At 55.6% G+C, this 16,304-nt stretch overlaps 5 protein-coding genes across 5 annotated transcripts; 1 reads left to right on the top strand and 4 right to left on the bottom strand.

Annotated features, from left to right (window-relative positions):
* Nucleotides 1–1,169: 1,169 nt before the first annotated feature.
* Nucleotides 1,170–2,309, bottom strand: COL26b_009319 (uncharacterized protein; the record flags this gene model as incomplete). Its single annotated transcript, XM_053182050.1, has 1 exon — nt 1,170–2,309. One exon carries the CDS (start codon nt 2,307–2,309, stop codon nt 1,170–1,172), a length of 1,140 nt encoding a protein of 379 aa, XP_053034057.1.
* Nucleotides 2,310–3,095: 786 nt separating this feature from the next.
* COL26b_009318 (uncharacterized protein) lies at nt 3,096–5,033 on the bottom strand (the record flags this gene model as incomplete). Its single annotated transcript, XM_053182049.1, has 4 exons — nt 3,096–3,536; nt 3,588–4,483; nt 4,540–4,692; nt 4,748–5,033. 4 exons carry the CDS (start codon nt 5,031–5,033, stop codon nt 3,096–3,098), a joined length of 1,776 nt encoding a protein of 591 aa, XP_053034056.1.
* A 5,327-nt stretch (nt 5,034–10,360) lies between these two features.
* COL26b_009317 (uncharacterized protein) lies at nt 10,361–12,300 on the bottom strand (the record flags this gene model as incomplete). Its single annotated transcript, XM_053182048.1, has 2 exons — nt 10,361–12,023; nt 12,080–12,300. The coding sequence occupies 2 exons, from the start codon at nt 12,298–12,300 to the stop codon at nt 10,361–10,363; spliced, it is 1,884 nt and encodes a 627-aa protein (XP_053034055.1).
* A 636-nt stretch (nt 12,301–12,936) lies between these two features.
* Nucleotides 12,937–13,882, top strand: COL26b_009316 (uncharacterized protein; the record flags this gene model as incomplete). The annotated part of the gene is made up of 2 exons (XM_053182047.1): nt 12,937–13,166; nt 13,225–13,882. 2 exons carry the CDS (start codon nt 12,937–12,939, stop codon nt 13,880–13,882), a joined length of 888 nt encoding a protein of 295 aa, XP_053034054.1.
* A 179-nt stretch (nt 13,883–14,061) lies between these two features.
* Nucleotides 14,062–14,988, bottom strand: COL26b_009315 (uncharacterized protein; the record flags this gene model as incomplete). Its single annotated transcript, XM_053182046.1, has 1 exon — nt 14,062–14,988. The coding sequence occupies one exon, from the start codon at nt 14,986–14,988 to the stop codon at nt 14,062–14,064; it is 927 nt and encodes a 308-aa protein (XP_053034053.1).
* Between the last annotated feature and the right edge of the window lie 1,316 nt (nt 14,989–16,304).

Below are 16,304 nucleotides of genomic sequence, written 5' to 3'. Positions count from 1 at the left end.
CAGGATTGCCTTACAAGGGATATACGCCAATCGTTTATATAGATCTACTGCAGGACCAGCAGATTACACTAAGCAATACAACCAACTTTTATCCCACATTCATTATGCTGCTATTGGCCATACTGATGATCTGTCAGATCTGAAGAGATATTAATTTATTTGTCCACGTTACGGACTTGCCATGAAGAAGCATGACTCTTCTGCTTTTCTATTGACACACTGTTTATAATTACTGTTCAGTAATCTTTTCCTCTCCCACCGGCCTGGCGGAGCTCCGCATTTTGTCCCTCGCTTGGAACGGAACATCGCCGGCGAGCGGGTTACTCCTCAACCAGGGCTCCGGCTCGGTCTCGCATTAGACGTTCCTTATCCGGACATAGGCCCCCGAGCACCTATGACCACGGATGCACCCATAGCCCCTAAAAATAGGTGTGGTGGTATCCGAGTACTTCGTCTTCCTCGCATGGCCACGGTTCTCTGGGCGATGTCGGGGTTTTCCGCCCCAAGAGCGGCACCCTTACATCACCGCAAGGGTGGTGTCGAGGGTATCGCGAGTCATGATGGACCCTTTTTCCGGTAGGGCGTCCTTTCTTTCCTGTTCTTCGCGCGGAATACTTGCTAGTGTATTTAAAATCCGAAAGCTCTCCATTATGCGTGTGCACTCTCTTTGCTGAATTGAAATGTCCTGAATTCGCTTTCTTGAAAGTTGCCCAAGGGTATTCTTAAAGTATTGGCTGTGAGCCGCCAGCACTGAACCATGGGCTATCGCAATGAGGCTCTCCGCGGGTCCGGTTCGACGAAATGCCATATTCACTTGCACAGCTGCGCCGGATAAGTTGTCGACCGTTTGTAGCTCTCAGAATCTCCCTGAAGAGAGCCTGTGTCATAGGTAGGTGAAGTGTGTGCTCCAGCAGCATTAATCATCAAAGCTCTAAGAAGACTTCAGCAACGGGACAATGGCGAAGTCGGCGAAATCGGCGAACGTGACATGCTTGCGTGATAGGAACGGTCCCTGCAAAGTCGGAGGTGAACTACGTGGTTTTTAATAAGAACATGGAGCAGATAAGATCTCACATCAAGGGGAAGTTTTGAGTTGTTTGTGTAAACTCATGGAATGATTCATTCTGTAATAGCAGAGGCGTGTCACTAGAGCTCAACAGGAAGGCACCCTACCGCAACAATGGCGTTTCCTCGTCAGTGCCAGTCCTGGCCTCCCCGCTGCTCTCCTCATTGCCGTGCTCTCCAGTCAACCAGTTCTTGAGATGCTCACGAATCTCACTGTCACGGTAGATCCACGCAACACAGATTCCTGCGCCGGGGCCGAGAGGAATAGCCGCAGCAACAGCCACCAACGCAACCTTCCACCCACCCTCGACGAGCAGCCAGTACAGCACCGTAAACCCGATGAACGTGACGTCGATCTCGATAAACTTGACGGTCGCGCGCGTCATCTCCTTCCTATCATCGCGCTGGAACAGGCTCCAGATGAGGAAGACGTGCGAGACGACGGAGCAGACCATCGGCACGAGGTAGACGAGCAGCAGCGAGACGGTGTGCGACTCGAGGTGGAAGCTGCGGCGCTGGCGCTTCTGCAGACGCAGCACTCCCCAGCGGACAGCCTGCCGGACGAGCGAGACCCACACGGGGAAGAAGAGCCAGACGGCGATGGTGGCGGGCGAGTTGTAGATGAGCATCAGGATGGAGGGCAGGACGAAGCCCCAGGCAACGCTGACGGGGATGGCGACGATCTCAGCGTCGACGTTGAGGTGGCGCGCGTGCTTGCCGAAGTCCGGGTCCTTGGACTCGGCGCTCTCGACGACCTGCTTGCCGGCCTTCTTACGCGCGAGGTAGATGGAGCGCGAGCGGTGGAAGAAGGCGGGGACCATGACGAGCTCCCAGACGACGGCGCCGCCGATGAGATTGAAGACCAGCCAGGGCCCCGTGGGGTTCGCGATGAGGACGTTGGGGGCGTTGCAGATGCGGGCGGCCTCGACGGTGGTGACGGTCATGAGGCCGGCGATGAAGGAGAGGACGGCGGACATGCTGGCGAAGGTGCGGGCCGAGTCAAGGGCGTTCTGGAAGAAGCTGATGGCGAAGCAGACCGGGGTGCCGAAGACGGGGACCTTGCTGATGGCGGGGAGGCGCGCGCGGGAGTCGCATTGCGAGTAGAGCAGGGCGATGTTGACGTCGGAGTGGATGAAGAGCGCGGCAAAGGTCGCGATGGCGAGGAGGACGGGGATGACGAGCAGGACGCGGTAGGAGAAGACGTGGATCGGCACCGGCCAGCGCGTCGGGGGCCAGGATGCCATTTTGGTGGTGATTTCTGAGCTCTGTAGTTTTCAGATGAGCTCACACTTCTTGGGTGAGATGGAGTTGTGAGTGTTGAAGCTTGGTGTATCGTTCGCGAGATGATCCGGTCAGCTCATTCACTAGGTGAGGTACCCAAGAGCTAAGGTAAGCTCAGCTCAGCTCATTTCAGCTCGTGACAACATGGCGCACGTGCCGCCTGACGCGGTTCCCAATGGGGTTTGGGGTTCTGCAGGAGCTGTCCGCAATTAGCGCCGCAGCATCACTTGCAGCGAGCCGAGACCCCTGAGATTCCGCTCCCCTCGTGTCTCCGTCTGCCGGCTTGTGAGACATTGTGGTCAGCTGCCTGCGCCTCAACACACCACGCAAGTCTGCCCTTTTCTTATTTTGTTTCCTTTGAAGATGATATCAGATTTGAATTCCCGGCTGAGCTCTGAGATGAACTCAATTGTGACAGATGAGATGAACCTTTTGAAGGCTCTTTCATCCGAAAGCTTTTGGACCCCAGGCTATCTGGTCTCATGTCGGAAACCGAGACCGAGCGTGTTCCGGATGCCCCGAATCTGCACCGGGTGGGTGGCCTGCTAAGTTTCACAGCTACACATTCATGTCAAGCTGTTTTCCTGTGGGCTCGAGTTGATATTATTCAAGTGAAACAATCAAGTTCATAACACAACATACTCACGTACTAACTAGTATCTTGGGAGATCAAAAGGCTTTCCGAGAGTCCATCTGTTAATGCTTTGTTCCCAAGAAATCAAAGTCCGCCGACCTCTCGCGCGCCTCTTCTACACCGACTTCTCTTCCACGCTAGACTCCCCGCGTCCCTTGTAAGTACTCTCCGGCAGCGCATTGAGGGCATCCTCCTCCTTGTCAAGCTTCCGGAACGTCAACCAGAACCCGATCCCTCCCAAACAGCTGATGATGGCAATGGTGGTATACAACCAAACCAGCAGCGGATCAGCAGCCAACCCAACAAAAGCCTGCGCAATCGCGCTCGAAAACGCGTGCACGAACCAAAACACTCCCGTCACCAGCCCGCGCATATTCCGCGGCGCCTTCGTGAACGCATACTCCAGCCCCGTGATCGACGCAAAGATCTCGCTGAGCGCAATCAGGATGTAGCACGGCGTCTGGATCCACACCGTCATGTCCGGCGGGCCGCGCTCGCGGATGCACTCCACGTCGCCGGCGCTGCGGCCGCACGGCGCGCGCGCGTAGATGAAGTGCTAGATCACGGCCGCGACGACCATCGAGAGTGTCGCGCAGAGGAAGCCGACGGTGATCTTCTTGATCGGCGTGAAGCGCAGCCCCGCGCGCTCGATGGCCGGGTAGATGAGCTTGTCGCAGATGGGGATGAAGATGAGCAGCGCGAAGGGGTTGAGGTTCGTGATGATGTCGTTGGGCAGCCCGTCGAGGCGCATTGTCGCCGCTTGGTTGATGAGGTTGTTGGAGATCTGGCCATACGCGAGCCAGAAGACGGGGAACCAGAGGAAGACGGCGCAGGCCATGACGCCGCGGCGGACCTCGTCGACCCAGGCGTCGTCGAAGGTCATCCAGGACGGGCGGTTGGGCACGGCGCTGGGCTTGATGCGTTCCCAGAAGGAGTCCTTGCGCATCGCGAATACGCCACCGTGGCCTTGCTTGATGCCGTAGCCTACCAGTGCAATCGACTTTCCGAGGACTGAGCCAGTGGGTGGGCGCTTGGCGTATTGCTTACGGCAAAGAACCATGACGACGGGGCAGCAGAAGAACATGATTGTGGGGAGGAGATACGACAGCCAGAAGCCGACGTACTTTTCCGCGTACACCATGGACACCTGGCCGACGAGAGCGCCGACGTTGATGAGGAAATAGTAGCGCATGTAGACGCGGGAGATGGTCATCACAGGATCGACGATGACACGTTCTCCTGAGGGAAGGGTCTTGACGGTTTGGCGGGGCTTGGTGAGCTCGTACTGCTCTGCAATCAACGGGCTGATGTTGGCCTTGAACCACCCCACGCCGGTCCCGAAGAAGACCAGCCCGATGATGAAGGCTCCGAGGGCACCGCTTGGGTTGGAAATTACCGAGGGAATAGCGGCGATGATGATCAGAATGTGGCCAAACGTTGCGACAACAATTGCGTATTGGATGGTGAGGTAGCGGCCCCAGTAGGTATCGGCGAGGTAGCCGCCTGCTGGATGTCAATCTCCTTCATTCTCACTTGGAGGAACGGAATTTTGAGCCTACCGACTAACGGCATAACGTAGGACCAGAAAGAGTTGAAGAGCGTGAGCGCCGTAGATGCCCGCTGGCCCAGGCCGAGCGCGCCGGCTTGTTCATGAGTACCGCCAGCACCAGTCGTCGAGTTCGGGGGAAGGGGATACGCGATGAAGTTGACGACTAAGGCAGGCATGTCAGCGATGAGAAAGCTCCTGCGCATCGGCCATTGACTCACAGACTGCGGTGGTCCCGTAGTACGCGAACCGCTCACACATCTCCACGAACCCGATAGTGTAGATGAGCCAGGAAACCTTGCCGTGGACGCGGCGCAAGGTCGTCTGTTCCTCCAGCGTGGGGTAGATCTCTTCATTAGGCCCCGTCAGTGTCTCGTGCGAATCGTTCGCGGGGAGTAGGTCGCCTTGGTACGCTCCAGGCTTCTTCTCGCTATTGACCCCTTTCTCGATGGCAGGAAAGTCAGCCTGCGCGGCATCGACCATGTCTAGGTCTGGTGCGGTCGACATCGTTGATTACAAGTTTCTTCTCGTCTGATCGCGAAGTATGGATAATTCTATTGGAAAGGGATGAGTCTGCAGCCATGTAAAGGTCAGCAATGCGTATCGCCGACTCTGCCAAGGAACATGTAAGTGTAAGGGGCGCCAACCACCTTGAGGGTTCAATGGCGGGGTCGGGGCATTTTCTAGCTTCTCTCACATGAACAGCAGAGCTGCAGGCTTCAAGTGCGGCACAACTACTGGCACAGGCCAGGAGTGCGAAGACTTCATTGAATGTACGATGGTTGCATTTCGTGGTCTTGGCTGCGTTCAAGCGAACGAGTGCCGAGAGATAGCAATGGTCCAAGGTGCCCCGTATGGGCGATTTTACCCGCCAAAGCTACGTTGCACAGAAGCCTAGCACTAGCATCTTCACGTAAGTTATGAGAGGGATTGCCCAATTGGATCGTACGTGTTGAAACGGCACGGCGATTGCAGCGACCACGAGCACGCCCAGGGCTTGAGATCGATATCAGCTGCATACATGATAGGATGGTCGCTTTGATACCCCACATCTTGGCCTTCCTTGAGAGGAATTCGATTCTCGGCCGATGGTTGGGACGAAAGACGGAAGATATGAACCTGTGGTCTTGGCGGCCTTGGCTTCCTCCAAAACGGCAGGCGTCAAGACTTTGGAGAAGCCAGGTGACTTTGTCGACTGGGCGCGAGCTACTTGTGCAACAACTGTCGTTAGTCAACCACAGTGAGAAGCCTTGTCATACTGGCGATAAACTGTCATGACGGGTAGTTGAAATAGTACAACTCGTCAAAGCGGCTTTCCCTTGGTCTTATACTGGTATCTGCAGTGGCAGTTGACAGGCAGTTATCTACTTTCAAAACTGAGGACGAAAAATATTAGATTCAAGCACAAGTATCACATCCCAGGACATGTCGGTCCCAGTATTAATGCAATTGAGAAGACCCTTGATACGCTGAAGAACCGGCCGAACGGCCAACACGAAGTCAGTCCGTTGTTCATGTTCATTGGCATGGCTGGGTTGAGGCATGGAACGGAGATGCGAAGATACACAAATGCATTGATTTTAAAAAAGCTGTTTTACGAAGAAATGATTAAGACTTCGTAGCTTTGGTCTATTTGCTTGCAGCAGTCCGAGTACTTCTGATCTCAACTGTCAAAATTTCGTGCACATCCAGTTCAGCTAGCCCCTGCCTCTGAACCCCTATGTAGGCTGACGTCTGGCCCTGAAGCCCTTCTGACCACCAGGCCCTGCATCGAACCGTATCTAGTCACGGGTTAGCTACTGAACATGAATGCTGCATGGAATGAAGATACCAGAAGCCGTGATATCGCCGTGTTGACGCCTGCCGGTCCGAGACTCATTACACGGAGATTTGGCCAAGTTACTGGTCAATCTTACGCCGGTGATTCCGTGAAATCATTGTTTTATGTCACCGTTTAGGGTTTCGACTCGGCCGCGGAATTGATAGACAACCTAGTATCCTTGAGGCTCAGGAGTAGTGGATCAATGTGTCTGGTTACCTTAGATGAGTCACAACAAACTAGTAGTCGTCCTCGATTGTTCCCAGGTAGACTTCATGACTAATTTAAGAAGAAGACAAAGCCACCTGTCTGTCTGCAAATTTGAAGTCTTCCATCTCTGTCGCCTCAGCCAGAGAATCACATCATACCACGCCTCGTCTCTTCCTCGCCGGATATCAATCAAAATGCAGCCCCTCAAGACCGTCATCACTTCTGCCTCTGTACTTGCGACTCCGGTCTTTGCGAGTAGCAACGCTCCTTCAATCTTCTGATTTCTCCAGAGAAGACTGACACAGCAATTAGGCCGCTATGTGCACTCAGTTCGGAGAATGTGCCGAGGGAAACACCATTAAGAAGTGTATCAGTGGCAGCTGCATCGACAAGGCTGGGTACTTCTGCACCATCAATCGGGATACTCAGCTGTCTCTAACTTGAGGAGCCATGCGTATTAATGGTAAACAATACTCTAATCACCGCGTAGTCGAGTATTATCGGTCATCGAAACTTACTCGACGGCGAAGTCCCAGCTCAATATGTGCATTGGATACGTGTGATCGATTCATTTGTGGTTGTCTAAGCAGTACTGGTTTGGGAAACAGGCGTCTACGGCCGCCACAGCTTTACTACCAGCGCGGAGACTTGAGAAGACGTCAGGAACTTCACCAGGAGTAGGTAGCTTCAAGCTTCAACTACATCACCTTTCCTTCTTCTCTTACGTAACCAGTCTCTGAAATTAAGTCTCCCCGAAGTCTTCGACTCGTTTCTTGATCGTTCTTTTTCCCTCTTTGACAGAGTCGACACCGTACCATTCTTAAGCCGAATAAGAGCCTTCTCCAGGGTCTTTTCGCCCTCTTCAGTGACGAAACCTGGAACATCTTCCTCACTTTTTAACTGCACTACCGTGTTGTTCGCCACCGTCCCCAGCTCGACAAGACTTAGCCAAGGAACGTTCGTGCAAGTCTCCGCATTTTGGTCCTCAGATGCTTTCGGAGGTTTGATGCCGTAGAAGATCAAAGGCAACACGTTCGACTTCCAAATTGGTCGTTGTCGGCCAAATGCGTTTCTCTTCAGATGTGCTATCCAGAAGAGCACCGTGGTGAGTAAAAGAAGTAGTCCTGGGTAGAGTAGCCACGCCCAGTACGCCTTAATGCAAATTGCGGGCTTGCTGCTTGATCCGCTGACACGACCATGTGGCAAGCCATCTCCGTCCAAGCCAGCGGTGCGCATGAGATTCGTCACCGAAGTGGCCATGCCATCAAAAGCTCTGGAAACGCTGTCCAATGACGCATGTCCTTCTCTGAATACCGAGTTTATCCACCATTTGCCATCGCATTCCGCGTCTTGGAGCTTTTCACGTCGGCCATCGCTATTCATGTCGGAAACACTGCAAGACCCCACAATTGTCTTGTTGATAAAGTCTTGAATACTGCCGTATGTGTCCGGGCTGAAGGTTTCCACGCATTGGTTTGGGTATGTCTCGCCGTTTTTTATATCCCACTTCGTCCAATTGTAACCGCTTTTAAACGAGGTTAGATTGAATGCATCAGATATGTTTGAAGAGGAGTAGCAGCGGGTCTCGGAAGAAGAGTTGTCAAAAGAGAACCTGGTAAGACAACAAGGCTCAATGAATGTCATGAAGACTCCATCATTTGTACCAGCGGCCCCACTAGTATAATTTCCAGACTTTGTTGCATATTCCAGCGGACGTTTGGAGACTATACTCTCATGCAAGGTGTTGTTAACGATCTGACCGTGATAGGTCCGAGAACATGGATAAATAGCGCAGTTGACAGCCAGCACACCTGTCCCGGCTTCGCGACGGGTAGAATACGATCGCACTCCCCCAGCTGGAGAACTTGTGGTAAGAGCGCGGACGAAGACTGTCATATTTTCACCTCGTAATGAGCCGAAAATAGATGGCGTGAGATATTTGCTAGAGCCCGCCAAGTCTGGCATCGATGTGAAATTAGCCCTCATATCCAGTACGTATGAGCTATTCTTATCTCCATTGAAGGATATTCGCAACTGGCTGTCCGAATTTACCACACTATCAATCTCCGCAGACTTGTCGGCTGGTTCGACACAACTGCTGCAAAGACCCGCGGAGGTGTGCGTGATACCATTGGACTCGTCAAAGCTGCAATTTCCAATGACGCAACCAAACAGACTTGAGGTGGCAATCGACATATTGGCACTCCCGTACATCAAACCGTTCACTGCGACGCCACGCATCTCAGGAGTGATTTGAGTGGACACGTTACGAGTGACCAGAATTTCGGCTGTATTTGCCGAAGTTTGATAGCAAGTGTATGTAGCGGAAGCTTGTTGGGAAAATGGGCCGATTGCGGGGGAAGCAATGACAACGATGGCGCCCAAAATGGTCAATATCCTAGATCATACATAGAATATCAGCCATCAGTGATCATCTACCATGAACTTCGGGGGAGTACGAACGGCTTCCATGAGAAGAACAGAAACTTCAAAGATCCCCACGGACCCGTCGTAGCGTTGATGAATCGTTCTACGTCGCGCAAGGGCCGCGGCTGTTCCATCCATTCCCACTTCAGCTCTCCAATAACTGACAGTATGTTAGACCAGACGTGGAGAACAGTCATAGTAACGATGGTACCAACCCTCAGATATTACGAAAAGAAGCGTTGCTCGAAGGATAGTGGAAAAGACAGCAATGAGGGCGTTGATGCTAATCTGGTCTGCGAAATCTGGTTGTATTCGGCCGTTGTACTTCACCAAAAGTCCAACAATGCCTGCGAACGATGATATTGAAATGATCAAAGCTAGAAGTTCGGGCTGCCACTGTTTGAGATTTTCAAGCTTCAGTGGATCCCAGTAGGGAAGTGCGGTCTCAGCAATCGATGCCTCTGTGTTTCTTGTGAACAACGACCAAGCACCGGCGTCATCTTGGGAAGGGTCATCTTGAGGGGGCCTCTCGTAGGCTTCTAGGCGCCTTCTATACCAAAAAGAGGTTTCCTGCGACGGGGCGTGGAAATCTTCTGTGTCATCTTCGGCCATATTCTCATCCGTTACTTGGTGGGAGTTCTCAGAGGTAAAAAGGTTTGTTTGTTCGCTCCGTGATATACAGGTGCCTATGTCCTGGCCTTCCTCCTCTTCGACGAGAAGTGGGGATTGCGACGAGTTCGCTTCCGATACAGGAAGATCCCGATCAATGTCTGTGAGAAGATTCGCCATGTTCGTAGGAGCGGCGGTGGGATTGGATGGTGAAAGGATGACAAGACAGCCTTGCCAGATCAAGGGCTTGGGAAGTGGCTGGTCTTTATGGGACTGGGTAGATGCGACCATGTGGCACAAGCATTAACCGCGCTGTCGTCCTCACGAATCATTAAACGCGTCTTACCACTCCGTTAATCGTTGTGCACACTACATGGAACATAGCCAATCGCCGGCTCTCAATCTCCAGCCAGCTGAAATACTACACTCTTGACGCAGGATTCGCTTGGCTGACATCTGAACGCACCAGCCGTAGCAGTGCCACAATGTTGCGGCATGTAAGGCTTTTCTAAGTGAAACCACCAGCCATGCATTCCCCCATATGCGGTCAAATAGCGCGGTGCAATTCCCCGTCAGGCTCCGACGTTGACTTACAGACGCCTCGTTCTGGGAGGAATGTGGTTCGCCATGTCTCGCCTCGATCTTGTCCAGGATCACCAAACATTACGTCTAACATCAGGCAGCCAACATACTTGGGTTCATGCTTTCAATTTATCTTCTCATGCCCTGTCTACCAACAAAAGAATACCTTGCTTTTCTTACTTCGACTTTACTTCGACTTGCCAGTAGGGATGGCAAACAGCACAACCTTGTCACCCTCGTCCAGACCCTTATCCACGCGGAAGAAGCCCCGTCTCTCCAGCTGGATGATGTCGTCCTTCTTCAGCTCACCAACACCGGCGTCGCACAGCGCCACCTCCATGGATGACGTGACGGGGTTGAGCGCCTCCTCCAGGACGTCGTCCTCCTCGAGCTTGTCCTTCTTGATGAGGTAGTCAAACTCCCACAGCTCGGCCTTGACGAGCTTGGTGCCCTGCGTCGAGAGCCAGGTGACCTTCTTGTCGGTTGTCTTGAAGTCGCCCTTGAGGTTGAGCTCGAGGTTGAGCTCGGGGATGGGCTCGCCGGCGGCGATGTCGCGGACGAAGGCGTTGCCCCAGCCCATGAGGGTGATCTCCTCGTCCTTCTTGAAGGTCTTGGCGTCGGCCTGGTCGAGGATGAGCTCGTTGGAGAAGACGACCTTCTTGGTGCCGACGTCCGGGTTCTTGGGGTGCTTGGGCTTGTCCTCAGTACGGGGCGCGGCGGGGGCCTCGGCGCCGGTGACCTTGACCTTGACGGCGTCCTTCTCGAGGATGGCGGTGTGGCGGGGCGCGATGGGGTCGATGACCTTCTTGTTGATGTTCCAGAAGGAGTTCCAGTCCATGTTGACGACGTTGCGGGAGGGGCCCTGCTTGATGATGAACTCGCGGAGGGCGGGGATGGTCATGCCGCGGCGGCGGACGCCGCGGATGGTGGGCATGCGGGGGTCGTCCCAGCCCCAGACGGTGCCCTGGTTGACGATCTTGGCGAGCTTGCGCTTGGAGAGGAAGGTGCGGATGAGGTTGATGCGGGAGAAGTCGTGCATGTAGACCTGGCGCAGCTTGAGGGTGTCAAGGAACCATTGGTACAGGGGGTTGCGGTCGGTGTACTCGGTGGAGCGCAGGGCGTGGGTGACGCCCTCCTTGGAGTCGACGACGGGGCAGGCGAGGTCGTACATGGGGTAGATCTTCCAGGTGTTGCCGGTGCGGTGGTGCTTGTCCTCGACGTTGCAGCGGTAGACGACGGGGTCGCGCAGGGCCTTGTTGACGTTGTCGACGGAGATCTTTGCGCGGATGCAGTTGTTGAGACCCTCGGGGGTGCCGTTCTTCATCTCCTCAAAGATGCGCAGGTTCTCCTCGACGGAGCGGTTGCGGCACTTGGACTCGATACCCTCGCCGCGCTCGTTGCGCATGGTCTCCTGATCGGTGTCGTCGGCGTACGCGTGGCCCTCCTTGATGAGGCGGACGCAGGTCTCGTAGAGGTAGTCGAAGTAGTCGGAGGTGTAGGAGACGGCGTCGGGGGTGATGCCCATCATGGCGAGGTCCTCGATGATGGCATCCTGGAACTCCTCGCTCTCCTTGGCGGGGTTGGTGTCGTCGAGACGCAGGCGGAGCTGGCCCTTGTAGGCCTCGTGGGCGAAGTAGTCGCTCAGGAGGGCGGCCTTGGCGTGGCCGATGTGGAGGTATCCTGAGGGCTCGGGCAGGAAACGGGTGACGACGCCCTGCTCGGCGTTCTGGAGGGCGAGGGAGTAGCTGGCGCCGGCCTTGGAGGCGGCGGCGACCTTGGCCTTGCGAGCGGCATCGGCGGCCTTGGTCTCGGCCTGGATCTCGGGGAAGCTGGTCTCGATGAAGGTGAACCTGTAGATCGCAAGTTTAGCTTTGTTAGATAACGAGCAAGATGCCGAGTGACGCACCAGCGAGTCAGGTTAGCCAAAGTTCCCTTGCGGATGAAGCCCATAGCAGCCTTGTTGGACTTTAGCGTTTGCCAGATCTTGGTCTCGACATCTCCGAGAGAGTAGCCCTCGACGAAGGTGCGTAGGGTCATGTGCTTGTCGAAGGCGCGCAGGTGCGGCTCGATGGACTTGAAGTCGCCGCTCAGGGCGGTGGGGAGGTTCTGGAGCTCCTCGGCCTTCATGGTTGCGGTAGTCGAATCCAATTGGGGCTATCGGGGGTTCGAGGTGAGGGATAGACAGGACGGTCCTGGTGTCTCGTGAGTCAAAAGTTTGGGGGGGCTGATATTTCGTGGTGGGGTTAAAATTGATGGAGGGGTAACACCACGCCGCGGGCATTCACCGAGAGCGCTCGGCCTATATTGGTGCTTGACCGAGCAGCAGAAGCTGACCGAAGATTGGGTGGCACTATTAGTGGCTACGGGTATGACGTCTGAGTTCGAGTGCCCAAGAATACTGCAACACGATCAATGGAAAGGTGGATGATAAGAATGTGAAATACAAGGCGCCGATATCGCTCCTTTAAATACTTCTCCTCACATTAAATTTCAAGTTTTGATATGACTCTTCAGCTCTGGTAAGCCCTGGTGACAGTGGTGTGTTTCGGCATTCATGACGGAGTACGTACCGCACACACCGATGTGGAGCGAGATGCCCTCGAAGCCGATAAGATTCACCTAATCGATAAGATAACGTGCTTCCTGCCTGAGACTCCAGGCCACAGCATTTTTTCTGCAGTCTTCGGCCAGAGCTTCACAGGCGACATTCGAGGCCTGGTTTGGTGGTGTTGCACTCGCCTCTCGCACATATCCCAACACACGATGGCGTCAACGTCTCAATGCATGGCCGGCATGGCCCGTTTGAGCCTTGCCAGCTCCGCCAGACCGACAGCCTCCACGATACCCCGGTTCCTCGTCCCATCCGTGGCCCAGACACGATGCGCCAGTGTAGGACCCAAGAAGACGGAGAAGAAGAAGAGGAAGCTGCCCAAGGACTACAAGACCTACAACATCAAGGGCTGCCCTCAGTTCTCCCTGTGTGACGCCGTTCGGTATGCCTCCCTTAGCTCACCCATCATGAGAAATCTGTAGCTAATATAGCACCCACAGCTACCTCCGCGCCTTCGAGGTCGGCAAGCCGCCCCAGGCAATCAAGTACGAGCTCCACGTCCACCTCAAGACCCCGCGCAATGGCAACGTCGTCAAGAACCGCATCCGCCTCCCGAACCCCGTCAAGTCGGACGTCCGCGTCGGCGTCATCTGCGAGGAGGGCTCCGCCGTCGCCCAGCAGGCCCTGCAAGCGGGCGCCGTCATCGCGGGCCAGGAGACCGTCTTCGAGGCCATCCGCAACGGCGACCTCGCCTTCAACAAGCTCATCTGCCACGTCGACAGCGAGGCCGCGCTCAACAAGGCCAACCTCGGCCGCCTGCTCGGCCCCAAGGGCCTCATGCCCAACCGCCGCATGAAGACCATTACCGACAACATCACCGGCTCCATCCGTGAGACGATGGGCGCCGACGACTACCGCGAGCGAATGGGCGTCATCCGCCTCGCCATCGGCCAGCTGGGCTTCACGCCCCAGATGCTGGCGTCGAATATCAAGGCGTTTGTGAGCCACATCAAGCAGGACATTGCGCAGCTCGACACGCACAAGGACGTTCACGAGGTGGTGCTGAGTACTTCGCAAGGGCCGGGGTTCAGCTTGAACGGCAACTTTGACTCGACGGACGAGAAGGTTACGCCGCAGGTTCTGTCTGGCGTCATGTAATACGTACGAATTATATCCCAGCCAAAAAGGAGGGCTTTAGATGACAAAAGAAATGTACCATATGTATGTTTATTACACGTGTATCAAAGTGGCAGCGGCACAGCGCTTTCAGAACATGTCGGATATTTTTGGGTATCATATGCATCGCTACTCTTCTGCCAGTCCTTTTCTCTGCGCGCTCAGTTGCTCTTAAGAGCCTTGATCGCCTCCGCCTGGGCATCAAGTAGCCCGTACAGTCCCAAATACTTAACGACTCTCGGCTGGCCCCTCTTGCCCGCCTTGCGCGCCTCCTTCATCGCCGTGCCGAGGTCGAGCAGGATCGTGTTCCGGCACCTCGTCATCCGCGCCTCCGTCTTGACCACAAACTGCACATCTCGCCCAATGGCATCCGCCAAAGCCTCAATGATGCAGTAATCCTGCGCAAACCCAGCCAGCTTGGCTGGACTGCTCCCCACCAACCCATGATCGCCCTCCTCCTCCTCGTCCGACTCTTCACTCTCATCCTCGTCCCACTCCTCATCCTCCTTCTTCCCCGGCAAGCTCGCCAGCGCCAGCCGCTCCTCCAACGCCGCCACCCGCTCATCCAGCTCCAGCATCTTCCTGCCCGCCTCAATCCCCCTGCGGACCTCGCGCAGCTCCCCGCTCAGCCCGCCGACCTCCTCGCCGCGCGCGCGCACGCGGGCCTTGATCTCGTCGACGGCGCGGCGGAAGCCCAGCATGGCGACGCGGACGTTCTCGACGCGCTCGTCGCCGCCGCGGAGCTCGTTGCCGAGGGAGAGGAAGGCGGTGTAGTTTGCGTTGACGAGCTCGAGCAGCTCGGCGCTGATGGCGGCGCTGCGGTCGCGCAGCTCGGCCTTGAGGTCGTCGAGGGTCTGGTGGCGGTGCGGCAGCGCGGAGAGGTAGCTGGCTGGGTGGAAGTCCTTTGCGAGGAAGTCGGAGCGCGGGAGGGCGGCGGGGAAGGGGAGCGGGGCGCCGTCGTCGTCGAAGTCGTCGGCTGCGGCGGTGGCTCCGGGGCCGGTGGCAGCGGCGGCATCGGTGGTGGAGGAGGAGCCGGAGGAGGAGGGGAGGTGGAAGGCGGCTGTCTGGCGGGGGGATTGGACGTCCATTTTGGGGGTGTGCTCCGCGTTCGGGCTCTGCGTCGTGATGGGTGTGGTGTGCTCCCGGCGCAAGCAGTTGCCAATTGGCCTTCTTTTCCCACGATGAGGAGCCCGGAGTGGTGCGGCTCGGTCGGTCGTCGTCGGCGTAAGGTGGTTTTAGCTCGGAGCAAGGCTGGATTAAGGTCGTAGTGTCCAGTTGATGAAGACTGGAAAAAAAAGATGGGACCCGCCGCGAGGGTGACGGTGGGAGCTGCGATCGGGAATTGTTGGGATGGACCGGCGGCGTTCTACTAGTGTGTCACGGTCGTGGGTTTTGGGTATCTGAGGTTTGGTGTGGTGTGGTGTGGTGGTTGGGTTAATGAGTCCCTTCTTTCTGCTGCGTGGCTGCTGCAGAGTGATGTTGTGCAGCTCGTGATGTCGATTGGGCGGTTCACGTTGGCGTGTGGTCGGAGGAGTGGGCATCTCCCAGCTTTGGGCGAGTTACGCGGGGATGGAGAGATCACTGTGGGAATTGCAGGGGGCCTGGACAGTGCAGTTGTGCAGGGAAGGAGCTCCACTGGCGGTGTCCACAGCTGTGTCAGTGGACACGGTTGCGCAACCTTTGGGTTTTTGGCAAGTTGGATTGGGCAATGCCGAGCGCGCATCTTTGGAGCATTTGGTTCGGCTTTTGGTCGTCAGGACGTGTCACTATTCCAGAGGCCTTTATTGGCGGTGGTTGATCTGTAGAGATCTTTACTCTGTCCAGTCAGTGAGGTAGGGTAGGTATGCAGAATACAGCAGAGATGCATGGCTGCGTCTGACTGTATCTACCTACGCCCATCTCCCAAAACATACGACACAAAACACCTGGATACGAACACAGGCGTCGTTTCCAACTCACCACTAGCAAGGCCTAGAGGAAACTATTAGTGAGGATTACGGCACGGAGGCCGAATTGCCCGTACCCCTGACTCGGCGGCGGTCAGGTCTCCCTTGCAAGGAGGGAGGGAAGAAAAACGCGTTCACACCTTACTTCTGCTATCCGTACCTCAGGCTCCCAGGCGTGATGAGCGCCGACAATTACCGTAGGTCGTGAAGTAGGTAGCACTTGGACTGGCGCTCCCCCTTGGCGCGATATGTCATGTTCTCCGGTCTCCCACATGGTAGCCTCCACTTGGATCAGTTCGAATGTGGATGAAGGGCCGATCTGATTGCGCAAGTTTGTTGGATTTGGGGGGCGAATGGGAGGAGCAACTGGACTGCAGCTTGGGGTTTGGGGGGCGTGACGATCTGAACGAGATGCGTTTCGGGTCTCTGTGTCCACCAGAGAAGTTTTTCGCTGGAGC

This window comes from Colletotrichum chrysophilum (assembly GCF_026319265.1).
Source record: "Colletotrichum chrysophilum strain AFK26 chromosome Unknown scaffold_88, whole genome shotgun sequence".
In the NCBI taxonomy this organism is placed as follows: domain Eukaryota; kingdom Fungi; phylum Ascomycota; class Sordariomycetes; order Glomerellales; family Glomerellaceae; genus Colletotrichum; species Colletotrichum chrysophilum.
The sequence above is the reverse complement of the archived record's forward strand: the minus strand, read 5'-3'. Positions and strand labels throughout refer to the sequence as shown.